The following is a 27986-nucleotide window of genomic DNA, read 5'->3' as shown; positions in this document are numbered from 1 at the left end:
CCACAAGAGAAAGCTGGAAAGATCTAAAATGGACACTCTAACATCACAATTAAAAGAACTAGAGAGGCAAGAGCAAACACATTCAAAAGCTAGCAGAAGGCAAGAAATAACTAAGATCAGAGCAGAACTGAAGGAGATAGCGACACAAAAAACCCTCCAAAAAATCAATGAATCCAGGAGTTGGTTTTTTGAAAAGATCCACAAAATTGACAGACCGCTAGCAAGGCTAATAAAGAAGAAAAGAGAGAGGAATCAAATAGACACAATTAAAAATGATAAAGGGGATATCACCACCGACCCCACAGAAATACAAACTACCATCAGAGAATACTATAAGCACCTCTACGCAAATCAACTAGAAAATCTAGAAGAAATGGATAATTTCCTGGACACGTACACTCTCCCAAGACTAAACCAGGAAGAAGTTGAATCCCTGAATAGACCAATAGCAGCCTCTGAAATTGAGGCAACAATTAATAGCCTACCAACCAAAAAAAGCCCAGGACCAGATGGATTCACAGCTGAATTCTACCAGAGGTACAAGGAGGAGCTGGTACCATTCCTTCTGAAACTATTCCAATCAATAGAAAAAGAGGGAATCCTCCCTAACTCATTTTATGAGGCCAACATCATCCTGATACCAAAGCCTGGCAGAGACACAACAAAAAAAGAGAATTTTAGACCAATCTCCCTGATGAACATCGATGCAAAAATCCTCAATAAAATACTGGCAAACCGGATTCAGCAGCACATCAAAAAGCTTATCCACCATGATCAAGTGGGCTTCATCCCTGGGATGCAAGGCTGGTTCAACATTCGCAAATCAATCAATGTAATCCAGCATATAAACAGAACCAAAGACAAGAACCACATGATTATCTCAATAGATGCAGAAAAGGCTTTTGACAAAATTCAACAGCCCTTCATGCTAAAAACGCTCAACAAATTCGGTATTGATGGAACGTACCTCAAAATAATAAGAGCTATTTATGACAAACCCACAGCTAATACCATACTGAATGGGCAAAAACTGGAAAAATTCCCTTTGAAAACTGGCACAAGACAGGGATGCCCTCTCTCACCACTCCTATTCAACATAGTGTTGGAAGTTCTGGCTAGGGCAATCAGGCAAGAGAAAGAAATCAAGGGTATTCAGTTAGAAAAAGAAGAAGTCAAATTGTCCCTGTTTGCAGATGACATGATTGTACATTTAGAAAACCCCATCGTCTCAGCCCAAAATCTCCTTAAGCTGATAAGCAACTTCAGCAAAGTCTCAGGATACAAAATCAATGTGCAAAAATCACAAGCATTCTTATACACCAGTAACAGACAAGCAGAGAGCCAAATCAGGAATGAACTTCCATTCACAATTGCTTCAAAGAGAATAAAATACCTAGGAATCCAACTTCCAAGGGATGTCAAGGACCTCTTCAAGGAGAACTACAAACCACTGCTCAGTGAAATAAAAGAGGACACAAACAAATGGAAGAACATACCATGCTCATGGATAGGAAGAATCAATATCGTGAAAATGGCCATACTGCCCAAGGTTATTTATAGATTCAATGCCATCCCCATCAAGCTACCAATGAGTTTCTTCACAGAATTGGAAAAAAACTGCTTTAAAGTTCATATGGAACCAAAAAAGAGCCCGCATTGCCAAGACAATACTGAGTCAAAAGGACAAAGCTGGAGGCGTCATGCTACCTGACTTCAAATTATACTACAAGGCTACAGTAACCAAAACAGCATGGTACTGGTACCAAAACAGAGATATAGACCAATGGAACAGAACAGAGTCCTCAGAAATAATACCACACATCTACAGCCATCTGATCTTTGACAAACCTGAGAGAAACAAGAAATGGGGAAAGGATTCCCTATTTAATAAATGGTGCTGGGAAAATTGGCTAGCCATAAGTAGAAAGCTGAAACTGGATCCTTTCCTTACTCCTTATACGAAGATTAATTCAAGATGGATTAGAGACTTAAATGTTAGACCTAATACCATAGAAACCCTAGAAGAAAATCTAGGTAGTACCATCCAGGACATAGGCATGGGCAAGGACTTCATGTCTAAAACACCAAAAGCAATGGCAGCAAAAGCCAAAATTGACAAATGGGATCTAATTAAACTAAAGAGCTTCTGCACAGCAAAAGAAACTACCATCAGAGTGAACAGGCAACCCACAGAATGGGAGAAAATTTTTGCAATCTACTCATCTGACAAAGGGCTCATTTCCAGAATCTACAAAGAACTCAAGCAAATATACAAGAAAAAAACAAACAACCCCATCCAAAAGTGGGCAAAGGATATGAACAGACATTTCTCAAAAGAAGACATTCATACAGCCAACAGACACATGAAAAAATGCTCATCATCACACCAGAACTAGATGTACCATATGACCCAGCCATCCCACTACTGGGTATATACCCAAAGGATTATAAATTATTCCACTACAAAGACACATGCACACGTATGTTTATTGCAGCACTATTCACAATAGCAAAGACTTGGAATCAACCCAAATGTCCATCAGTGACAGACTGGATTAAGAAAATGTGGCACATATACACCATGGAATACTATGCAGCCATAAAAAGGGATGAGTTTGCATCCTTTGTAGGGACATGGATGCAGCTGGAAACCATCATTCTTAGCAAACTATCACAAGAAGAGAAAACCAAACACCGCATGTTCTCACTCATAGGTGGGAACTGAACAATGAGTTCATTTGGACTCGGGAAGGGGAACATCACACACTGGGGCCTATCATGGGGAGGGGGGAGGGCGGAGGGATTGCACTGGGGAGTTATACCTGATATAAATGATGAATTGATGGGTGCTGACGAGTTGATGGGTGCAGCACACCAACATGGCACAAGTATACATATGTAACAAACCTGCACGTTATGCACATGTACCCTAGAACTTAAAGTATAATAAAAAAAAAAAAAAAAAAGGAAAAAGAAAAGGAGTCTGAAACTCCCAGTCACCTCTGGGTCCCAGGCTAGTTCTATTTACTGCTTTTCTTTCAGCCTTCACATCTAGGAATTCGGCCCACTTGCCTCTTCTCCTATGTACATCTGTTCTTTACCTGAGCCCTTCTGTCAGGTAAATGGGAACTAATATTCATATTCATTCTAATTCTCTGTCCCTCTCATTCTCTCTCTTTCTTCCCACTGGTTTTTCAGAAAGGTAACGCCTCGTAACCATCTATAAAGGGAAGGATAACAAAACTAACAAAAACAGAATTATCCATAGGTTGGAGAAATATTAAAAGCATGAGTGTTAACTATCAGGGGGCTAGACCTACCCTACTGTAAACACGATCACTAATTCTCTTTTTGGGTTTTTCAATACAAGATATTCCTTTCATGAACCGAGAAATTCAGCACATGTTCTCCATACTCCTCAGTGAGGAGTCCTCCTACTTGGGAAGTCTTACCCCAGGACTCTACAGCATAGATTTAATAGATATTCAGGGTAGAGAATATCTATTAATATTTATGTTATTTATTAATATCTATTTATAAATATCTATTAATATTTATGCAGGCTGCAGGCTTTGGCACTGGATCCTTCCCACTCCTAGGCCCTCTTCCCTCCCCTCCTCACCACTTCTTAATTAGTTAACTTCTCTTCCTGCAACTGAATTCTATAGTACTTCTTTTGGAAAATCTTTTCAACACTTCCCTGCTGCTAAAATGGCAATTTATGGATCACCCACCATTTACTGAGCACCTAAACTATGGTTAATCAGTGTGTTAGGTGACCCATAGGTTGCAGGCATCATCTTGTTTAATCCTCACTAAAGTGGTATTACTATTATCATCACCATCCTCATTTGACAGATAAATTAACAAGACTAGAGAGGTTAAACCCAAGGTCAGATAGAAAGTATCAGAGCCAGGATTTCAATCTAGGTCACTGAAACTCCAAGGCTGGATTCTTATCCACTACACTACACTGCCCCTTCCCAGAACACCCAGGCTCAGGTGGAATACATATTCGCAATTTGGAAGAATTTTCTTATTGATATATGTACTATCAATGATTTCCTTCTCTAACAATTACTCTCATCCATGCACCACAGGAAAAAAAAGCTTAGGGCATTTGCCTAATAGTTCGGAAATAATGTTTGTTTGTTTAAGACAACAAGGGGAAAATCAGCCAAAGAAATATACTTTCTAAACCACCGTATTAGGAATGATAGAAGACGGTATGTCTGCCCTCCATGAAAGCAATTCCCACTCAGTATTTTCCACAACCTTCCCTGTAGGCAAACACACAACATCTATAACAAAGTGAGGGTCAGGGAAAGAGAATCACGCAATGAGATAGAGAACGTTGGTAAACCAAAGCCATGTACTGGAAAGTTAAATAATTGCAACTTACTTTTTTGGTACACTTCTTCACAGTGTTGATTAATTCTTGTATTACCAGATCCACACTCTTCAAAGAAGGCCCTTTCAACTTTACAATCTGTTTCTTGACTATCGCTTCAAATGCCATGTCTGGAGTAAACAATCCTGTCCTGAAAGTAAGAAAGCAAGCAGCCCATGAGATTTTTTAAATTGCATAATATTCAAAAATCTTTTGAAAAATGTTTAAATTAACATCGTTTTTAAATTAAGCATGTAATAGACCAAGTTTAAAAGTTACATAGTGATTTGTTCCATCCACAGCACTGCTATAATATATATCTTTAATACTAAAGATTAGTATTAAACCATAATAAGTTCCAATCTATGGAAGATTAGTATTAGCTGAAAACAGTGCCCAAAATGTTTATATGGCACATCATGTGACCCTTAACTAATATTTAACTGTAATTTGTCTTATTTCAAATAAGACTGTTTCACAGCAATAAGAAGAAATGCTACAATAGAAATGGTGTTCTCAATTTAGATTTCTATTTCTAAAAGATTCCAAAATCAATTCCTTTTCCTTTGTGGAACAGCCAGTGAGCTTCACTTTTTATACACTAAAATAGTAGATTATACAATTTATCCATTCCAGGACAGCTATATTACTGTGAGCCTGACAGTTCCCACTCTGAGGTCCTGGGGTACTGGGAGAATAAGACAATAAGGGGAGTTATGAATTAATTTTAATATTTCAAGATGCCTAAATTAAATAATGACTTTACAAAAATAACAAATGATAACCAAAATAACAAGTGTCTTCCTTTGGGCTCTAATTAATTCGAATTGGTGTTATAACAATGCTTCTCTCATAGTCAACAGGAACTCAGGAAAGCAGATATATACATGTGCATGTGTATATTTCATAAAAAGTAAAAAATGATTACTCAAATTTAAACAAAACGTCAATAGAGAGAAGCTACAATAACAGGGGCCTTTGAACTCTGAGACTTGGCCATGACTGAAGGCTGGCAGGCTGCAGGCTCCTGGCACTGGATCCTCCCCACTCCTAGGCCCTCTTCCCTCCCCTCCTCACCTCTTCTTAATTAGTTAACTTTTCTTCCTGGAACTGAATTCTATAGTACCTCTTTTGGAAAATTTTCAACACTTCCCTTATACTATCTTGACTTGACGCTCCTTCTTATCATTTGCTTAGCACCCTATCCTCACCTTTATTTCTAACTGTAGTAATCATACTATATTATAATGGTAATTTCTCCAAACTAGGTACGAATCAAATTCAAACTGTTTAGTACAATATTAAAATTTTTTCACTCTTTGACTATAATCTTTCTTCATAGTTACTTTTCTCCTCGCCTTTCGCGTAATGTTTTAGTCAATTTGCCTTTGCTTATATTGTATGTCTTTGCCTTTGTCTATGATGTTCATTTCACACTCTTCACAATTTTGGTCTATTCAAATCCCACCTGTGCTTTAAAGCCCAGATGCAAAGCAAGCACTTATAGTTCCAATCTTTCCCCAGTCCTGCTGCTGAGACCTTCCTTCTTGGAAGCCCGGCATTCTATTTCACATTGCAGGAAGCTGGGCACATGTTTTAGTCCCATCACTACACAGTAGGGAGTTTTGTTACCCTATTTATCTTGATTTGCCCCATAAGGACCGTCTCCCTCCCTTGCTCATAGTCAGCATTCAGTATTAACAAAACAATGAAGAAAAACAAAGCATCTCTTCCATCAAGTCCTTCATGGGCAAAGAGGGCTTCTACTACTCAAATAGCCAATGGAATCAAATGGGAAAAACATTGTTAAACCAAGCATATTTAAAGACCTAAATAAGCATACTGTGAGTATGTCTTATGCTCAGGACATTGTGCATTTCTTATCATCTTACAGGCAAATTCATAATAACAACCAACAATCTCCTGTTGTTAGGCATATAAATCAGAAATCGACAATTCTGAATTACTGAGATTTTGCAGTTATATTTGACAAAAGCTGCATAGGGTAATGACTTTTACAAGTGAAGTAAAAATACCGTATTTGGCTGAGTTCAAATACTGTATGACCCAAAAAATGTAATTTGGTTCCACTGCATCTATCAGATAAACATGTCCAAATACCAGATCTGCCCAGCTAAAAAGTAAAACAGTTTCTACACCAAATGTATTCTGGATTTGGTGTAGAAGAAATAGCATAGGGAGCTTAGAAATCCTATCGATGATAAAAGAAAAAACATTATATTTGGTTATAGAGGTTTTCTCCTCTTCACTTTGTAAACTCATATTTGCCCATACTATTTGAGATTTGTGGAGCAGATTGTCTAAATTTTAAAACAATAAATAACTCAAGCATCATAACTCCTTTGTAAAATCACTCATCACATGCACGCTCAGTGTCAAGCTTTGCCTTCTCAGGGTCTGTTCCCAGCATAGTCTCAACTTGGCCCTTTGGCAGAGGCTGAGCCACAAACGACAACAGGCAGAGGCCACCTCCATATGAGGCAATCTATGTACTAGGCAACTTAAGTTTTATTTCCTTGAATTAAGGACACTACAATTCAACATATGCTCATTAAGTTATGTTTAGCCTTCTGTACATGAAATGAAGAAATAAGTATTTTAAAATCATTTGTTTTTATCATAGTTCTTTAAAGAAATTGTTATGAACTGAATGTTTGTGTTCCCCTAAAACTTCATATGTTGAAACCATACCCCTCAATGTGATGGTAGTAGGAGGTGGGGCCTTTGGGGGATAATTACATCATGAAGGCAGAACCTTCATGAATGAGATTAGTGCCCTTATATGAAGAGGCCAGAGAGCTAACTAGCTTTCTCTCTGCCACATGAGGACAGAATGAGAAGACAGCAATGTACAGGCTGGAAAAGGGCTCTCACCAAAACCCAACCATGTTCACACCCTGACCTAGGATTTTCAAACTCCAAAACCGTGAGACATAAATTTCTGTTGTTTATAAGCCACCTAGTCTGTGGTCATTTGTTACAGCAGTCCAAACAGACTAAGATAGAAGGTAATTTAGAATAAACTCACTTTAAACAAGCGGAAATTCAGACACAAGTTCCACCCCACCCCCAACTCCACCCAGCTCAGGTCCCTCTGCTCTCCTGACCACATTCCTCGAGACAGTCCCAATGCATATGCATGATTCCTGGCTCCATGGGTACATGTTGTGCCCTCTCACCTCTGTACCTTTGATCATCCCACCCCTTCCACCAGAAAGCCCTTTCTTTTATCCTCCAGCCTCAACAACTTCCATTCCATCCTTCCATCCTCTCCTGCCTCATCACACTGCCACCCACTTCATATACATGCCCCCACACGTGCAAGCACACATGCACACACGACACCTCCTGGCCTGTTGAAATCATTCTCTCCACATGCCAGGATAAACTTGAAAGTAACTACCTCCATTCATCTTTCCCAATCTTGCTCCACAACATTAATCAGAATTAATCTGTCCCTTCTCCGGTGTAAGCAATGATTAATTATGAGCACGTCTGGCCTCCTTCATGAAAAACGAAGGCTCTGGAGAATGGGGTCTTGCTAATCTGGGAATCCCCTATTGTGCAGAGTACAGGCTGGAAGTGCAGAAGATGTTTTTGCTTTTTCACTTGGAAAAAACTAACTACAGCAATACAGGAAGTTACCATTAAACCCCAAAGCAGGATTTCCTGTTTCTGACTCCCACCTCTGTATTCTACCCTGTTCAATGATGAAAAGACAAGTTTCCTAGCTATTTATAAACATTAATTTTCTTTTGGTACCTTGAACAGATGACCAAAAAAAATGTGAATCACTTGCCTGATACCATGTATGTTTTTGATTGCATAGCTTATTTCTCTTCGCAATTCTTTCTCATTGAACTCCATCTGCAGATGCAAAAATCAGCCATGGTTATGACACTTAATTCCTTTGAATAATATTGTTGAACATTACAGAATGAGAATAACCTGACTTCGTTATTAATAAGTGGATACTCATGTCTTTCCTAACCTAAACCCAGATGGCCAAAACATCTGTTTATATAAAGTTCAAGGCAACACAGAACACTGGGGATTTTGGGGAGTTTAGGGGCAGTGGATTTTAACTCTATTATAGATATGGAGTGCTATGCATAAGGATGCCTTCTGGACATAAATCTAGCCATTCATTTGAAATGTATAATTCTTCATTCTTTTGCTAAATATGGTAAATTTGAAGGCAGAAGAGAATGCATAAATGAGGGTATCACCTGATGTGCAGTAGCAGTACAGATGTCCTGAAATTAACAATGGCTGTCTTTTGTCCCTGGCCACTTAAACCATTTGAGTTAAAGACCTCTTTGTAAAAGAAAATTAGTGCTATTTTAAAAAGACAACACAGGATAGATTACTGTACAAATATTTCTCAGAAGCCCAAGGTACCATAAATCTACTTGGAAGTAGGATCAAAGTGTCACAGAGCTTAGACCTCGAAGGGGTGGCCAGAGAACACTGCGTTCAGCTCTGACTTCTGAGATTTGGCCTCTCCAGCTTCACTGTCTGTCTACTTCCCCCTCATACTTTATGTCCTAGAATGACGAATTGCTCTAGGTCTCTACACACAACCAATGGCTTCATAGTTCAGGGCCTTTATCATTCCTCTCCTGTCTGGATCACCCTCTCCTGTAACCTACCTCTTCCTGCTTAACTAGCTGCTCATCCTTCCAAACTCAGCTCAGAAGCCTGGCTCCCTCACACAGTTGAGCTGGGATTCATGTCTGTGGGCTGTGTTTCCATAGCACTTTGTGCTGAAGTTTATCACTTTACTTAGCACATTTGAATGAAACTATCTATTTACCCATTTGCCTCCCACATGAAGACATAAGCACTCGCCTCTCTGTTTGAGACAAGTAGCATGGTCCCTAAAACCACTCAACCGCCTATTGGGCATTTTACACTTTGCACGTCCAAAGCAGAACTCCTAATTCACTTCTCCATACAAACAGAGCTTTTCCTTCATTTCCCTCATCTGATGGGCACCACCACTCACTCAGCTGTGAAAGCCAAAACCTTGGAAGTCATCTAAAAACTTATCTTTCTTCCATTCCCCCATTTCAGTCGAAGCCCTAGCAACTTTATCTCCAAAACCCCAAAGCCACCCATCTCTCTCTATCCTTTCTTGCTGGAGCACTTTTACTGGAAAACTAAAGAAGTTTAATTCTCAGCATTTCTCCGTTGCACCAGCCTCTTCCAAGACCCTGTGCCTGACTGTGTGTTTATAATTTTGTATTCTTCTTCAAGGGGACCTGCAAAATTGTAGAAGCTTCAGACCCCACAGAAAATGAATCCACTCCTTGTCTGACCCACTGTTCTCCTCACGTTTCTTGGCTCTTTACAATCCAGCAGGTATACTATTCTTCTAAAATCATCAAAAAATCAAGTCACATTACTGCTTAAAACCCTCCTGTAACTTCTCATTGTTCAGCATAAAGACTTTACCTCAACCTAGAAAGCCTTGTGTGAACTGGACACTTCCTCCCTCTCTGAATTCATTTCACACCCCTCTCCTTCATCAGCCACATCTCTTCTTCACCTGTCATACTTTAGTGCCTTATCCGAGGTTGCTACTTCTGCCTTGAACAACCCCTTTCCCCCAGATCTTTACCCAGCTGACCTCTTCATGCCATTCTGGGCACAGTTTAAATGTCCCCTGCTCAGACAGAACTCGCCTGATTATTCCATTAAAAGTGGCTCATCCGGCCCCTTTCTCTTATATCATGTTACACAAAAACATTTGCAACTTTCTTATTTTGTCTGTTTGTTAATTTTCTGTCTTTCCGCACTAGACAAGCAAGGGCCTTCCCTGTCTTAATCACTGGCACCTAGAAATTTGGTGCAGAGTATATGCTGAAGAAATATTTTTAAATTAATTAGACAACAAACATCATAGAAAACTCAATTAGTATTTGTGTTTGAAATGTAGTTAAAACTCATTAAATAAAATCAGAATCATTAGTAAGAACACATTTCTCTCCTGAATTTCATTACCTGAATATGGAGGTTTTGTTCAAAGAACTATGTTAGTTCTATACCACTCACACAATATTTTATCAAGTTGTATAAAACAGAATAAGGAAGTGAAGTGAAACTAACGGAAAAAATAACGTTTGACACAAACCTTTACTATCTCAAAAGGAAAGCGTTCATGAAAAATACGATTGATTTTAGCACCACCTGAGAGTTCCAGGGTATCTACTTGATCCCCTGACCCTTCAATTCTCTTCTCAAAGTCCACAGCAAATTGCTGAACCATCCTGTAATTGTTAAAGAGAAATAGATTCAAGTCAAAGTTACAAGCCTTTGCACTCTTCATTTTCTTTTCCTATGATTATTCCTTAGAATCGTTTTCCAGGTACTCTTAGTGGCACCTACTGGCAGAGTTAACACTGCACTCTATGTAGCACTCACAGTGTGATTATATGAAATACACATCATTAAGATTTTAGACATTTAATTAGAATAAATATTTAAATATATTTGTCTTTCAATGCATTCTGTTCATTTGATTGCAGTCATAAAATGGTATTTAAAGAATACTTGATGGGGCCGGGTGCAGTGGCTCATGCCTATAATCCCAGCACTTTAGGAGACCGAGGCGGGTGGATCACCTGAGGTCAGGAGTTTGAGACAAACCAGGCTAACACAGTGAAAGCCCGTCTCTACTGAAAATACAAAACATTAGCTGGACGTGGTGCAGGTAGTCCCAGCTACTCGGGAGGCTGAGGCAGGAGAATGGCGTGAACCCGGGAGGCGGAGCTTGCAGTGAGCCGAGATGGCACCACTGCACTCCAGCCCGGGTGACAGAGCAAGACGCTGTCTCAAAAAAAAAAAAAAGAATACTTGAAATAGAGAGTTAATCAATTAAACCTTATGTAGAATAGTCAAATGGACCTAGACTCCCATGACATCACAGCCACCTAGTGTCCCAAATGCTCCAGCTCTATCACTCCCCCAATGTCACAGCCTCAGTCTCTCCTCACACTCATCCCTAGGTGATCTCAAGGTTGCCATAGCTTCAAGGGTTATTGAGAAATAGTTTCTCCACACCTTCCGCTTTAGCCCATAACTCTCAGAAGACAGTGGCCCATATGCTCAACTGTACTGGATGTTTATTTCCTCTTAGCTGCCTTGAACTCAACACAAACAACCTCTTAATGTCTTTCACTCCCAAACCTGCTGACCCTCCTGTATTCCCAAATCTCCCCTCATGGTGGATGACACCACCCACCCCAGGCACGGAAGATGGGGCATCCAGCATACCTCCCTTTCCCTCACCCAACAGTTTCAGGGAGCCAACAGTTGTAGGTCATTTCTCCTCCATTACAGTTCAGCTGCTTGAGCTTTTCCTCCTCAACCTGCTGATACTGCCTTGGTTCAGCTCTCAGCAACACCTCCCGGCATCACTGAAGGCTCCTCTAGATGATCATCCTGCTTTTGGGTTTATCTTTGTCCAAATCAGACCTCACCCTATCAGAATAACACATATTTGTGACTCCTGTACAACTAGCTCTAGCCTTGTTTTTCAATGGATCCCCACAATTTGATAATACAATCAAAACTCTTTAGCCCATCTCCCAGAATTTCATGGTCTGGCCTTGGCTGCCTCTTCAGCCCCATCTCTTACCACTCATCCCACTCACCTTCCAGCCAACCATGAGGAAGTCATTGCAGTTCCCCAAATGTACCATGCCCCTGTGCTTTTACACTTGTTTTTCTTTCTGCTCAGAACACCATTCTCTCTGTCCCTTGCTGCTTTGCCTGACTAATTTTTACATGTTCTTTAAGACTCAGATCAAGCATTGGTTCTTCCCAGAAACTTTTCATGATCCATGACTCTATCCAGCACCACTCCTCATCGCCCCTCCTCTGCATCTTCAGCTTATTTCCTGCAGAGCACTTGGCACAGTACATTTACATTGCTACGTCTATTAGTCACTCTCCTAAGGGCAAGGACCGTGTGTTTTCTTTACCTTCTCCTGCTCAACATAATTGGGAGATTTAATAAATATTTGTTCCATGAAAGAATGAATTACCTTACACTGGCTGCAAAGAAGAAAGAAGAAGGAGAAAGAAGAGGAGGAGGAGGAGAAGGAGGAGGAGGAGGGGGAGAAGGAGGAGGAGGAGGGGGAGAAGGAGGAGGAGGAGAAGGATGGGGAGAAGGAGGAGGAAGAGAAGGAGGAGGAGAAGGAAGAGAAGGAAGAGAAGGAGGAGAAGGAGAAGGAGAAGGAGAAGAAGGAGAAGAAGGAGGAGGAGGAGAAGAAGAAGAAGAAGAGGAGGAGGAGGAGGAGGAGGAAGAAGAAGAGGAAGAAGAAGAAGGAGGAGGAGGACGAGGAGGAGAAGAAGGAGGAGAAGGAGGAGAAGAAGGAGAAGGAGAAGAAGGAGGAGAAGAAGGAGAAGAAGGAGAAGGAGAAGAAGGAGGAGGAGAAGGAGGAGGAGGAGGCGGAGAAGGAGGAGGAGAAGGAGGAGAAGGAGAAGGAGGAGGAGAAGGAGGAGAAGGAGAAGGAGGAGGAGAAGGAGAAGAAGACGAAGAAGAGGAAGAGGAAGAAGAAGAAGAGGAGGAGGAAGAGGAAGAACAAGAAGAAGAAGAAGAAGAAAAGAAAGAAAGACAGAGAAAGAAAGGAAGGAAGGAAGGAAGGAAGGAAGGAAGGAAAAGAAAGAAAGAGAGAGAGAAAGAAAGAAAGAAAGAGAAAGAAAGAAAAAAAAAAACTATGTTCATTTGTGATTACCAGGTTTAAAACTCCAATTTAAACATACTGGAACTACTTTCAAATTCAAAATCTAAAAGAAAAAAATTCAAACTATCTAAACTTGTATCTTTTTATTCTCTTCCATGAAAATCATAGGTGAATGAAAAGTAACTACAAATTATTTAGGCCAAAGAAGCTAGACTATAATTGGATTTAGTTATGTTCATGTATATGCAAATTTTATTTTTTAAAAACACCTGGAGATATATGACATACATACTGAAACATGAAAGATTTTTCAGAAAGTGTACCTCTAGCTGCTCCTTCCCCTAAACCCTATACCTCAGCTACCTGGTCCATTTACTAATCCTAGAACAAATGTCACCAAAGTTCTCACAATTCTCTTGCCCTGCTCCTTCCACATGACTCTCCTACTTCACGACCTGTTTTCTCTGCAAATTCACATCCTTCCTCATATGTAACTGCTTCCTCATCTGGGCTCCCTTAATATTTTACACTTACAGAAACATAGTATTTATTAGCTTTAACACAACTGTGTTAAACTGTGTTAATTTTTATGTCCGTTTTTCCCTACTCTACTGGGACTTCTTGAGGGCAAGAATCTTATTTATCGTTCAATTCACAGAACCAGACACTGAGTGCATGAAGAGATTAGAGGAAGGAGGAAGAACAGAGAAAGTAAGGCAGGAGGAAATGATAGAAGAGAGAAAAGAAATAGGTCAGAAAGAATAGGACCATAAAGAAGTAGCTGAATCAGGCCTCTGCAAGTCAAGAATCTAGCTGTGAAAAGTTCTGTAATCTGAGTCCAATAAAGTCACAGAGGCAAGACCCAATATTTGCAAGCAGAATAGTTTTAGCTGGATATTAAGATAATGACCTAGGGCCTAAACAGAAATAGCTTTCTCTGTAACTTGAAGAGTTTTTACAAGAGCTCAACCAAACTCAAGAATGAAAAGAAAGAATAAATTAGGAAAGAGTTATATCTGAAAAAAAAAAAAAAAAAAAAAAAAACACCTCTTTCCTTTGTATAGTATTTTTGATGCGGAAATAGAGGATGAAGCAATTAATACTGTATTTAAATATTTGAGTATTTGGGAATCTCCTCACAAAGAAAGAAATAATAGTGTGAGCTTTAAATGCCAATTGAAGGATGTTTTGATTGTCAGACTGCAGCAGAGAAAAGGCGCCATAAGAGGTACCGAACATCATCTTCGGAGGTAGACCTCGGGTATCCTGCAGTGTGTGCTGGGCAGGGGAGCCTTCCCGTTGAGAGGGACTTGACACAATTGGCAGCACAGGATAAAAGAACTGATGGCACCAGAAGGAGTCAAGGGAGAGAAGACAGTGTAAGATATAAAGAACTAGGAATTCTCTACCAATTCTCTGCTATCATACTCCAAGACACCACAGGAATAACTCTAGTAACCCAAAGATAAGATGGGAAGATCATGAAGGGGTGAAAAGATGCTTGGCAGTTTCACATTTGCATTTTCAAAGGGCTACATTAAAATCATTATGTAAAAGGAAAAAAAAAAAAAACTAGAGCCTTATTGTTAGCACTTTTTAATTAAATCCTTGGTTCTCATTCCACTGAAAAATGCCCACAAATAAGTTACATGAAATAACTGGAATAAAGGATAATAAGTACAATTGACATCCATAGAAACAGCTGAAAAATATGATATTTTCATCTGTATTTACCCACTTCTAAGACAAGGGACAAAAATTCCTGCTGGGTCATCCCTAATAGTTTTACTCACTTAATCCAGTTTTAAAAACACAATGGAAATGGGCATAGCGATGCTCAATTGGTAAGTTGATAATAACAGAATAATACGAATAATTCGTGTTCAACAAAGCATAAAAATTCAAGAGTTCTTGTATATCATATAGATAGTCTCAGATAGTTTACTTGCTGCCTCTGTTATGCCCAAGAAACAACATGACAAATAGACTAAGGCAAAAGAAAACTAAAGAAATTAGTTTAAAATGCTGCGCCAAGGAAGGGAAAGGTGACCTACTGCAGCAATGCTTTGGTCTTCCTGGTTGGATCTTCTGGTTTGAAATTTTTGTAGGCTTCTACTTCATGTTCTATGGAGAGCAACTGTCCCTGTAGTTTGTTCCTGAAGTTTGGTAGGGTATCCCGAATGTGGTTGGTAAGTTGCTAAACAAAACAAAATCATACACACAGATTGAAGATTGAATCATATATACAGATTAAAGACTAACTTAGCCTTCATTGTTTTTATAATCATTCAAAATTTCAAACATTATGTCTACATTTGAGATTGACTATTATGTAGATAGGGAGAAGAAACACCAACTCCCTCCACTGCCCTTCAGAGATGCCCAAAATTCCTTCATTTAGAGTCACTCACTTGAGCTATCTCTTTAAATCTGGGAAGACCCTGTTAAAATGCAGCTAATGTTACTAATGAGGCTACCCAATAACACCTTAGTTAGCATGGATTGATTTATCAGATCTCCTACCTTGTACAAAGGAACCTTAAGTTAGAATGTGATAGAAATGAAGGAAGCTAGGAGTCACAGGTGCTGCCTGGTGTTCTCAGGACTAAGTGGTTTACCACACAGGTGGAGCTCAGTAGCCAAGGTGCTGGAGGCACCTGCCAGCTGTTAACTTTCTCCACATTCTTCAGCTGAGGCAGCAACTTACTCGTACTTCCACCTCTAGGTCCCAGTGCAACTCCATGACTGAGTAAGGGAAAGCTCTCTCTGCTATTGAAGGCTCGACATAACCATCTACTTGGTATTTCCACTGAGATCAGCAGGCACCTCAAGCTCAGTACAATGAAAACTTCTCCAAGAGCCTAAGAGTGCATGATTAATTAAGAATCAAAGGTGAGATAAAAACCCAGATTGTTTAGGTCTTACGGCCTTTCTATTACAATGCAGTTAAAGAAAGTCTTATTCAAAAGAAAAAACAGATAACCTTCTTGAACTGCCTAAGTGATGAACTTGAAATCAATAAAAAGAATATAAACTTCCTAGAAATGCAGAAAAAAGAAAAAATATTAAAATTAGGGAGAATTAATATACCCAGATTGACTGAAGAAACTATTTTCAGTCATCTTTATGTTTATCTGAGGTCACTTGAATATATTTATTAAATAAATCTAGAGTTATTTGTCAATAGTTTATAACTGTATTATCCCCTTGCTCACAGTAATAAATTGTTATGTTAGCACCCTGGCATGCACTGCTGTTCTAACTATGAAGCAGGCAAAAAAAGAGCTGAGAGGACAGCATTCCCGATAGCAACGTCACGAGAGACAAGGACCCAAATCTAACAGAAACAGCAACCACAAGAAACCAGCAACCAACTGATTGCCATGTGAACTGGTAAAGAGTAAAAATACCTGATTTCCACCTTTTGCTTCTCAGACATCTCCAGAGCAAAGCAATACTGTGGCTTTCTAAAACACTTCTTCCCCTGGCTTCCATGACTCCAGCTTCTCTAATATTTCTGCTATCCATCTCGATATATCTTCTCTATTTCCATGGATAATTCACCCTCTTTGCCAGAACAGTAATTATTGAAATTCCTCAAATCTGGGTCTGAGGCCTCTTTTTTGTTTACTCTCTGTTCTCTCTTCAGGGAATCTCATTCCATCTATGGCTTCAATAAACATCCAAATACCTATAGCTGTAAGATGTTGTCTCCAAACAAGATTTATCTTTGCTGTGGCATGCATATTTGACCAACTCCGTGACTTCTCCTCTTGGATGTGTCAATGACATCTCAAGCTCAACATGTCCAAAATCAAGTACTTTATCTTCCCTTCAGGGTTCCCCGTCTTGGTGACTTCATAAGAGCCTGGAAACCTGGGACGTAACCTTGACTCCACCTCTCCCAACACCCAACAGCTCTAATCTACCACCTAGTCCTCAATTTTCCTGAACATTTCTCAAACCTGCCCCTTCTTTTCATCTCCACCGGCCCTTACTACAACCAAATTCCCATAATTTCTCTTTTACTCCTAACTGGTCTACTCTTGGTCTTCCTGTCTTCAATATCATATTCTTTTTTCACCCACGGATCTGATCTTGTTATTCCTCTACTTAGGACCCTTAAATGACTCCTTATTGGTCTTAGGTAAGAGCCAAAGTCCTCAATTTGGTCTAGAAACATTACAGGATTCAGCCACTGCCTACATCTCCAATATCATCTCATACAACTCACTACCTCTTTCTCTGCCTTCCCCCTACAATGAAAATTTCATTCAATTTTTCAAAAATGTGATGTCATTTTGCAGTATTTTCCATATGAATTATCCCACAGGATCAGAAGTATTAGTACACATACATAGCCATAGAATTATCTTAGTTTCAAACACAGTATAAATATTCTTGAAGCAATAAAGAGAGAGTGATTATCCAGGAAAGGAGACATCTTCAGAAAAAAAAAACATTCAATTTTTAGTCAACGAGAATCCAATTGTGTCATAACTTGGGCGTCACCTATAATAATCTAATAGTCAACCACCTCATTCTGTTTTTCCAGCATTCAAAACCTAACTCATTTCCAGCTTTATCTTTCTAATCATATTAGTGATTTTCTTCTAAGATTTTCTCAGTTTATTTGTGTTTTTTGTAGGCCAATACAGCTGTGAAAGCAGTATTCTAAAGAGAGTTTTGACAGTGCAAAATATATTGGTCGAGTGTTAGGATTCTTGCATAACAATGCTCCTTCTCTAAAATATATTCATATTTTTAAATCACACAATCATAGTGATGTTTCCTAGTGTCCAAATATTTATCTTTAATTAAAAAGTATAAACTTTACAATAGTCTGTGTTGAAATCTCTTAAAATGGAATTATAACACAATTTTTTATTTTCTAAAATTTCTTCTCAGTTGTTTTGCCTAAATTGTTCAGGTATAATGTCACATATTATGAAAGCTATTGATACTTTCTAGGAGCTAAGAATCAGAAATCTACTTGATGGATTGATTGATTGATTGCCTGATTAAGTTTGTACGTAACAGTTAAAGCATAACTTATAAGAATATTTGTGAGAAAGGCTGCTAGTCACATGAAGTCAATATAATCAAAACTCAGGGAGGGGTCCCTGAATTCAATGACAATGATGCTTGTCATAACACTTAACTCCAAGAGGGGTAGGAATATCTGTAACCAAGTAAGAGCATTGAGGATTTATGGAAGAAGTTTGTGCATAGTGCATGGAGCGGGGTAGGCAGAAGGCCCAATTCCAAATTATTGTGGGAAAAGGGGTTATCTGGAAAAGCATCTTAGATGAGTGGAAATCAATGATTATTAAACTAGGATGTGTGATTCTAAAGATTTTAAATTAAGAAACAAATCAACTCTAAACAAAGTCATAAAAAAAATTTAACAGAAAGTGTAACCTAGCCATTACAGACTGGTGCTTCAAAAACAGATCCCAAGAGATCAACTTTTCAAAGTTATAAAAATTTAACTTCTCAAGGTAACTACATATTACAAATGAATATATGCTAAAATGTATATCCCTGTTCACTGTTCCTAAATAGGTATGTGTTTCTGCTTTAGGAACTCTTCTTTCAATAACAGGAAGATGAGTTCTATTCACTGAGAATGGTAATAGTGTGAATCCGAGATACTAATACCCATTTTTAAAATCCCTATCATTGAAGCTGTATGTCTTGTTTTGGAAAAAATAAACTTAAAAATAATAAACACAAATTCCAGCATCCACTTACATATTTCATAACTGTTCTTGTTGCTTGAAAGAACATTTTTACCTGATTAAGGACCTTCTGCAGGTGTGGGGTTCCCATTCGGTCAGCGATATGTCTGTAAGCCGGGTGGGAAAGGAAAAACTTCCTCTCTGCCAACATGGCTGCCTTTATGTCCTTCTTCCCATCTATGTCCTTCTGGCTTCTGTTTACCACCCCCACGTAACCTGAAACAAAACGCAAATCTATGGAGTTGGGGACACTTTTTGTGGCTTATTCCAGGGAGATTTCAAGGCCCTCACATAGGCAGACTAAGAAAAGCAAAACTAGTTTTAGGTGTGAAGACTGAGTCCCTTTATAAAACTCAATGGGAAACATCAGTATTGAACACAGGCTACTGATCGAGCTCACAATAATTTTTTAGCATCAATACAATAATATCTCTCACCCTTAAACTGTGTGCATTTTAAGAGAGTGTGTATCTTCGCAGTTTTGTCATATAGCAGGCAAGTAAATATCAGTCTTACAATAGTATAAGTTTATGCAGTCTATGATGAATATTTATAACCTCGCTTCAAACTCCTTCCTTTTCCTGTTTTCTTATTCCTGTTATTTTAAGGAATAGTTCTCCCTTTGGATTATTTTCTAATATATCATTCGGGAACGTACAGCCATTCCATAAAAAGTATAACTAATGATAAATCCATTCCTTACAACTGAGAAGGCATCAAAACCAAAACTCCTAGTGTCTTCCCAATCATTTCTCTTTCATATAACCAAAATCAAACAAACAAACAAACAAAAAGTATTGTATAGACCACAGTACATTACCCCTGCGAAGAGGCAACAGTTTGTTCTCTAGAACATCCCTGGCATCCGTTCCTTCATCCATAAGGTCCAGTTTGGTGATAACTCCAATGGTTCTCAGACCTGCATCATAAACAAACCCAACATTACACAATTTGCAGAAGACTAACAAATTTTAAAGACATATATGTCGCAATGCTAAATGTAAAGCACATTTTCCTGGTCCTTTTCCCATTTCCTTCTGTCTTACTTTGTTTTCTAAGTGCTACTTGAGTTTGGTGATTTCAATGTGATGAAGAGGAGAGTTGCCAAAGCACCCATCCAGAAGATAACCTTCAACTCAAGGGGGAAAAACAAATAGCTGTAGCACTAAATAATTTCCAAATATATGAGTTTATTTTTGTACCATGCATATATGGAAATTATACATTTTCATTTCTTCCCATGTTCCCTACCAAATATGAATGTTTGAAGTTTTATGTATTACATTATTAAAGGCAAATAAACAAATAAATAGGTTATGCATGGACCAATTATGAGAGTGTGTCATAAACCAAGGATTACTATTGATCCAGTTCTAGTCACTGAGGTCAAACAAAAGTAAAGAAAGAAAAGCAGGTATAATGTCATCACCAAAAATAAACTCGTAAGCCACGCAGCATTCACCATGCCTTAGAAAAGGAAGTATGATTTAATGGAAAGAAGACTGTACTAGGAATTACAAGGCTTGGATTCTAGTCTCAAGGCATGTCACCAAAATGCCACAGGTCTCAGTTTTCCTCATCTGTCAAATAAATAGTTAGAAACCATGATCTCCAAGGTTTCTTTCAGTAATAAATAATGTAAGAACCTAGACATTTTGAGTAGCACATTAGATACATGATATTTGTCATTTGCTTTCTTCATTAGATGAAATGGATGGTATTTGCCTAGTAATTTATATTGCTTTTTGTTTTATTTTACTTTAAGTTCCAGGATACAAGTGCAGAATGAGTTACATAGGTATACGAGTGCCATGGTGGTTTGCTGCACCTATCAACTTGTCATTTAGGTTTTAAGCCCCACATGCATTAGCTATTTGTCCTAATGTTCTCCCGCCTCTCACCCCCAACCTCCTGACTGGCCCCAGTGTGTGTTGTTCCCCTCCCTGTGTCCATGTGTTCTCGTTCAACTCCCACTTATGAGTGAGAACATGTGGTGTTTGGTTTTCTGTTCCTGTGTTAGTTTGCTGACGATGATGGCTTCCAGCTTCATTCATGTCCCTGCAAAGGACACGAACTCATTCCTTTTTATGGCTACATAGTACTCCATGGTATATATGTACCATATTTTCTTTAGCAGTCTATCATTGCTGTCCATTTGGGCTGGCTCCAAGTCTTTGCTACTGTAAATAGTGCATCAATAAACATATGTATGCATGTGTCTTTATAGTAGAATAATTTATATTTCTTTGGGTATATACCCAGTAATGGGATTTCTGGGTCAAATGGTATTTCTGGTTCTAGATCCTTAAGGGATTGCCATACTGTCTTCCACAATGGTTGAACTAATTTACACTCCCACCAACAGTGTAAAAGCATTCCTATTTCTCCACATCCTCTCCAGCATCTGTTGTTTCCTAACTCTTTAATGGTTGCCATTCTAACAGGCATGAGATGGTATCTCATTGTGGTTTTAATTTGCATTTCTCTAATGACCAGTGATGATGAGCTTTTCTTCATATGTTTTGGCTGCATAAATGTCTTCATTTGAGAAGAGTCTGTTCATAACCTTCACCCACTTTTTGATGGGATTGTTTTTCTCTTGTAAATTTGTTTACATTCCTTGTAGATTCTGGATATTAGCCTTTTGTCAGATGGGTAGATTGCAAACATTTTCTCCCATTCTGTAGGTTGCCTGTTCACTTTGATTATAGTTTCTTTTGCTGTGCAGAAGATCTTTCATTAGATCCCATTTGTCAGTTTCGGCTTTTGTTGCCATTGCTTTTGGTGTTTTAGTCATGAAGTCTTTGCCCATGCCTATGTCCTGAATAGTATTGCCTAGGTTTTCTTCTAGGGTTTTTATGGTTTTGGATCTTACATTCAAGTCTTTAATCCATCTTGGGTTAATTTTTGTATAAGGTGTAAGGAAGGGGTCCAGTTTCAGTTTTCTGCATATGGCTAGCCAGTTTTCCCAACAATATTTGTTAAATAGGAAATCCTTTCCCCCTTGCTTGTTTTTGTCAGGTTTGTCAAAGATCAGATGGTTGTAGATGTGGGGCATTATTTCTGAGGCCTCTGTTCTGTTCCATTGGTCTATATATCTGTTTTGGTACCAGTACCATGCTGTTTTGGTTACTGCAGCATTGTAGTGTAATTTGAAGTCAGGTAGTATCATGCCTCCAGCTTTGTTCTTTTTGCTTAGGATTGTCTTGGCAATGCGGGCTCTTTTTTGGTTCCATATTAAATTTAAAGTAGATTTTTCTAATTCTGTGAAGAAAGTCAGTGGCAGCTTGATAGAGATAGCATTGAATCTATAAATTACTTTGGAAACTATGGCCATTTTCATGATATTGATTCTTCCTAACCATGAGTGTGGAATGTTTTTCCATTTGTTTATGTCCTCTTTTATTTCGTTGAGCAGTGGTTTGTAGTTCTCCTTGAAGAGGTCCCCCACATCCCTTGTAAGTTGTATTCCTAGGTATTTTATTGTCTTTGTAGCAATTGCAAATGGGAGTTCATGCATAATTTGGCTGTTTGTCTCTTATTGGTGTATAGGAATGCTTGTGATTTTTGCACATTGATTTTGTATCCTGAGACTTTGCTGAGGTTGCTTATCAGCTTAAGGAGATTTCAGGCTGAGATGATGGGGTTTTCTAAGTATACAATCACGTCATCTGCAAAGAGGGATAATTTCACTTCCTCTCTTCCTATTTAAATACGCTTTATTTCTTTCTCTTGCCTGATTGCCCTGGCCAGAACTTCCTATGTTGAATAGGAGTGGTGAGAGAGGGCATCCTGGTCTTGTGCCAGTTTTCAAAGGGAATGCTACCAACTTTTGCCCATTCAGTATGATATTGGCTGTGGGTTTGTCATAAATAGCTCTTATTATTTTGAGATACGTTCCATCAATATCTCATTTATTGAGAGTTTTTAGCATGAAGGGATGTTGAATTTTATTGAAGGCCTTTCTGCATCTATTGAGATAATCATGTGATTTTTGTTGTTGGTTCTGTTTATGTGATGGATTACATTTATTGATTTGTGTATGTTGAGCCAGCCTTGCATCCCAGGGATGAAGTTGACTTGATCACGGTGGATAAGCTTTTTGATGTGCTGCTAGGTTCGGTATGCCAGTATTTTATTGAAGATTTTTGCATCAATGTTCATCAGGGATATTGGCCTGAAATTTTCTTTTTTTATTGTGTCTCCACTAGGTTTTGGTATCAGGATGATGGTGCCTGATAAAATGAGTTAGGGAGGAGTCCCTCTTTTTTTATTGTTTGGAATAGTTTCAGAAGGAATGCTACCACCTCCTCTTTGTACCTCTGGTAGAATTTGTCTGTGAATCTATCTGGTCCCGGGCTTTTTTTGGTTGGTAGGCTATTAATTACTGCTTCAATTTCAGACTTGTTATTGGTCTATTCAGGGATTTGACTTCTTCCTGGTTTAGTTTTGGGAGGGTGTATGTGTCTAGTAATTTATCCATTGTTTCTAGAAATCCTAGTTTATTTGCTTAGAGGTGTTTATAGTATTCTCTGATGGTAGTTTGTATTTCTGTGGGATCAGTGGTGATATCCCCTTTATCATTTTTTATTGTGTTTATTTGATTCTTCTCTCTTTTATTCTTTATTAATCTGGCTAGTGGTCTATTTTGTTAATCTTTTCAAAAAACCAGCTCCTGAATTCATTGATTTTTTGAAGGGCTTCTCGTATCTCTGTCTCCTTCAGTTCTAGTTATTTCTTCTCTTCTGCTAGCTTTTGAATATGTTTGCTCTTGCTTCTCTAGTTATTTTAATCATGATGTTAGGGTGTCGATTTTAGATCTTTCCTGCTTTCTCCTGTAAGCATTTAGTACTATAAATTCCTCTATAAACGCTGCTTTAGCTGTGTCCCAGAGATTCTAGTACATTGTGTCTTTATTCTCATTGGTTTCAAAGAACTTATTTATTTCTGCCTTAATTTCGTTATTTACCCAGTAGTCATTCATGACCAGGTTGTTCAGTTTTCACAAAGTTGTGCAGTTTTCAGTGAGTTTCTTAATCCTGAGTTCTAATTTGATTGCACTGTGGTCAGAGAGACTGTTAGTTATGATTTCCATTCTTTTGCATTTGCTAAGGAGTGTTTTACTTCCAATAATGTGGTCAATTTTGGAATAAGTATGATGTGGTGCTGAGAAAAATGTATATTCTGTTGATTTGGGGTGAAGAGTTCTGTAGATGTCTAGTAGGTCCTTCTGGTGCAGAGCTGAGTTCAAGTCCTGAATATCCTCATTAATTTCCTGTCTCGTTGACCTTTCTAATATTGACAGTGTGGTGTTAAAGTCTCCCACTATTATTATGTGGAAGTCCAAGACTCTTTGTAGGCCTCTAAGAACTTGCTTTATGAATCTGGGTGCTCCTGTATTGGGTGCATATATATTTCAGATAGTTAGCTTTTCTTGTTGCATTGATCCCTTTACCATTATGTAATGCCCTTCTTTGTCTTTTTTGATCTTTGTTGGTTTAAAGTCTGTTTAATCAGATACTAGGATTGCAACCCCTGCTTTTTTTTTTGCTTTCCATTTGCTTGGTAAATATTCTTCCATCCCTTTATTTTGAGTCTATGTGTGTCTGCATGTGCTATGGGTCTCCTGAATACAGCACACCAATGGGTCTTGACTCTTTATCCAATTTGCCTGTGTGTGTGTGTGTGTGTGTGTGTATGTGTGTGTGTGTGTTTTCTTGAGACAGAGTCTTGCTGTGTCACCCAGGCTGGAGTGCAGTGGCACAATCTCAGCTCACTGCCACCTCTGCCTCCCGGGTTCCAGCGATTCTCCTGCCTCAGCCTCCCGAGTAGCTGGGACTACATGCACACAACACCACGCCAGGCTAATTTTTGTATTTTTTACTAGAGACGGGGTTTCAGCATCTTGTCCAGGCTGGTCTTGAACTCCTGACCTCATGATCCACCCATCTTGGCATCCTAAAGTGCTGGGATTACAGGTGTGAGCTACTGTGCCCAGCCCAGTGTGTGTTTTTTAATTGGGTGATTTAGCCCTTTTACATTTAAGGTTAATATTGTTATGTGTGAATTTGATCCTGTCATTACAATGCCAGTTGGCTATTTTGCCTCTTATTTGATGCACTTTCTTCGTAGTGTCAATGGTCTTTACAATTCAGTATGTTTTTGCAGTGGCTGGAATCAGTCGTTCCTTTCCACGTTTAGTGCTCACTTCAGAAGCTCTTGTAACGCAGTCCTGGTGGTGACAAAATCTCTCAGCATTTACTTGTCTGTAAAGGATTTTATTTCTCCTTCACTTATGAAGCTTAGTTTGGCTGGATATGAATTTCTGAGTTGAAAATTCTTTTCTTTAAGAATGTTGATCACGCCTGTAATCCAGCACTTTGGGAGGCTGAGATGGGTGGATCACGAGGATAGGAGATTGAGACCATCCTGGCTAACACGGTGAAACCCTGTCTCTACTAAAAATACAAAAAATTAGCCAGGCATGGTGGCAGGTTCCTGTAGTCCCAGCTACTCAGGAGGCTGAAGCAGTAGAATGGAGTGAACCCGGGAGGCGGAGCTTGCAGTGAGCTGAGATTGCGCCACTGCATTCCAGCCTGAGTAACAAAGTGAGAATCTGTCTCAAAAAAAAAGAATGTTGAATATTGGCCTCCACTGTCTTCTGGCTTGTAGGGTTTCTATAGAGAGATCTGCTGTTAGTCTGATGGGCTTCCTTTTGTGTGTAACCCAACCTTTCCCTCAGGCTGCCCTTAACGTTTTTTCTTTCATTTCACCTTTGGTGAATCTGATGATTATGTGTCTTGGGGTTGCTCTTCTCAAGGAGTATCTTTGTGGTGGTTTCTGTATTTCCTGAATTTGACTGTTGCCCTGTCTTGCTAGGTTGGGGAAGTTCTCCTGGATAATATCCTGAAAAGTGTTTTTCAACTTGGTTCCATTCTCCCTATCACTTTCAGGTACACCAATCACATGCAGGTTTGGTCTTTTCACATAGTCCCATATTTCTTGGAGGCTTTGTTCATTCCTTTTCATACTTTTTTCTCTAATCTTGTCTTCATGCTTTATTTCATTAAGGTGATCTTCAATCTCTGATATCCTTTCTTCCGCTTGATTGATTTGGCTACTGATACTTGTGTATGCTTCATGAAGTTCTCATGCTGTGTTTTTCAGCTCCATCAGGTCATCATTTGTGTTCTCCTCTAAAGTGGTTATTTTAGTTAGCAATTCCTCTGACTTTTTTTCAAGGTTCTTAGCTTCCTTGCATTGGGTTAGAACATCCTCCTTTAGCTCAGAGGAGTCTGTATGAACTTGTGAAGCCTGTTTCTGTCAATTTGCCAAACTCAATCTCCATCCAGTTTTGTTCCCTTGCTGGTGAGGAGTTGTGATCCTTTGGAGAAGAGGCATTCCGGTTTTTGGAATTTTCAGCCTTGTTGTGCTGTTTTTCCCTCATCTTCATGGATTTATCTACCTTTGGTCTTTGAGGTTGGTGATCTTCAGATGGGGTTTCTGTGTGGGCGTCCTTTTTGTTGATGTTGATGCTTTTCTTTTCTGTTTGTTAGTTTTCCTTCTAACAGGCCCCTCTGCTGCAGGTCTGTTGGAGTTTGCTGGAGGTGCACTTCAGATCCTGTTTGCTAGGGTATCATCAGTGGAGGCTGCAGAACAGCAAAGATTGCTGTCTATTCCTTCCTCTGGAAGTTTCGTCCCAGAGGGGCACCTGCTAAATGTCAGCCGGAGCTCTCCTGTATGGGGTGTCTGTCAACCCCTGCTGGGAGGTGTTTCCCAGTCAGGAGGTACGCAGGTCAGGGACCCACTTAAGGAGACATTCTGTCCCTTAGCAGAGCTCAAATGCTGTTCTGAGAGATCCGCTGCTCTCTTCAGACCTGGCAGACAGGAACGTTTAAGTCTGCTGAAGCTGTGCCCACAGCCACCCTTTCCCCAGGTGCTCTGTCCTAAGAAGATAGGAGTTTTATCTATATGGGACTGCTGCCTTTCTTTCAGAGATGCCCTGCCCAGAGAGGAGGAATCTAAAGAGGCAATCTGGCTACAATGGCTTTGCTGAGCTGCAGTGGGCTCCACTCAGTTTGAACTTCCCAGTGGCTTTGTTTACACTGTGAGGGGAAAACCACCTACTCCAGCCTCAGTAATGGCAGATGCCCCTCCCCAAACCAAGTTCAAGCATCCCAAGTCAATTTCAGACTGTTGTGCTGGCAGTGAGAATTTCAAGCTAGTGGATCTTAGCTTGCTGAGCTCTGTGGGTGTGGGATCTGCTGAGCCAGACGACTTGGCTCCCTGGCTTCAGCTCCCTTTCCAGGGGAGTGAATGGTTCTGTCTAATCAGTCCCAGGTACCACTGGGGTATGACAAAAAAAAAATGTTGCAGCTAGCTCAGTGTCTGCCCAAACAGCCACCCAGTTTTGTACTTGAAACCCTGGACTCTGGTGGCGGAGGCACCTGAGGGAATCTCTTGCCTGTGGGTTGTGAAGACCGTGGGAAAAGCATAGTATCTGGGTTAGAATGCACCATTCCTCTAGGCACAGTCCCTCCCAGCTTCCCTTCACTAGGGGAGGGAGTTTACCAACCCCACACACTTCCCAGGTGAGATGACACCCCATCCTGCTTTGACTTGCCCTACATGGGCTGCACCCACTATCTAACCAGTCCCAATAAGATGAGCTGGGTACCTCAGTTGGATTACAGAAATCACCTGCCTTCTGCATTGATCTTACTGGCAGCTGCACACCAGAGCTGTTCCTATTTGGCTTGCCAGCCCAAGACTATTATTACTCTTTATTTAGGAACTAGTATATACTGAATTAATTGTACAAACCAAATTTGGTCATGATATAACCTCCTTATAAAATATAGCTGGATTTTTGAAGAGGATATATAAATTTAGTTCCAAAATGATCATGGTCTGTAAATTTCCCTTCTTGTAATGGCATTGTCAGATATGGATACCGAAATTTACCTATTCTTATAAAATTAACAGTTTTTTTCCATTGTTTCTATTCTCTGAAGGATATTGAGTCAATGGATATTCTTACTTTTTTGAAAGTTTACTGTTGGTCACAATAAAAACTTTTGTGAAAATTAAGAAAAAAGAAAGAAAGAAAGAAAGAAAGAAAGAAAGAAAGAAAGAAAGAAA

General features: G+C 39.3%; 1 protein-coding gene across 3 annotated transcripts in view; it reads right to left on the bottom strand.

Annotated features, from left to right (window-relative positions):
- The window catches only part of DNM3 (dynamin 3), a 566202-nt gene that overhangs the window by 358601 nt on the left and 179615 nt on the right, over positions 1–27986 (bottom strand). For all 3 annotated transcript variants that reach the window (XM_023207167.1, XM_023207165.1, XM_023207166.1), the window contains exons 5-10: positions 19666–19764; positions 18901–19061; positions 15159–15301; positions 10548–10683; positions 8211–8278; positions 4403–4541 (exon numbers count right to left, since the gene is read on the bottom strand). In XM_023207167.1, coding sequence (XP_023062935.1) covers positions 4403–4541; positions 8211–8278; positions 10548–10683; positions 15159–15301; positions 18901–19061; positions 19666–19764 — 746 coding nt within the window. The remainder of the gene's footprint in view (positions 1–4402; positions 4542–8210; positions 8279–10547; positions 10684–15158; positions 15302–18900; positions 19062–19665; positions 19765–27986) is intronic.

The sequence above is a fragment of the Piliocolobus tephrosceles genome, chromosome 1, assembly GCF_002776525.5.
Source record: "Piliocolobus tephrosceles isolate RC106 chromosome 1, ASM277652v3, whole genome shotgun sequence".
Classification (NCBI taxonomy): domain Eukaryota; kingdom Metazoa; phylum Chordata; class Mammalia; order Primates; family Cercopithecidae; genus Piliocolobus; species Piliocolobus tephrosceles.
This window is presented reverse-complemented; position numbering and strand designations above follow the sequence as displayed.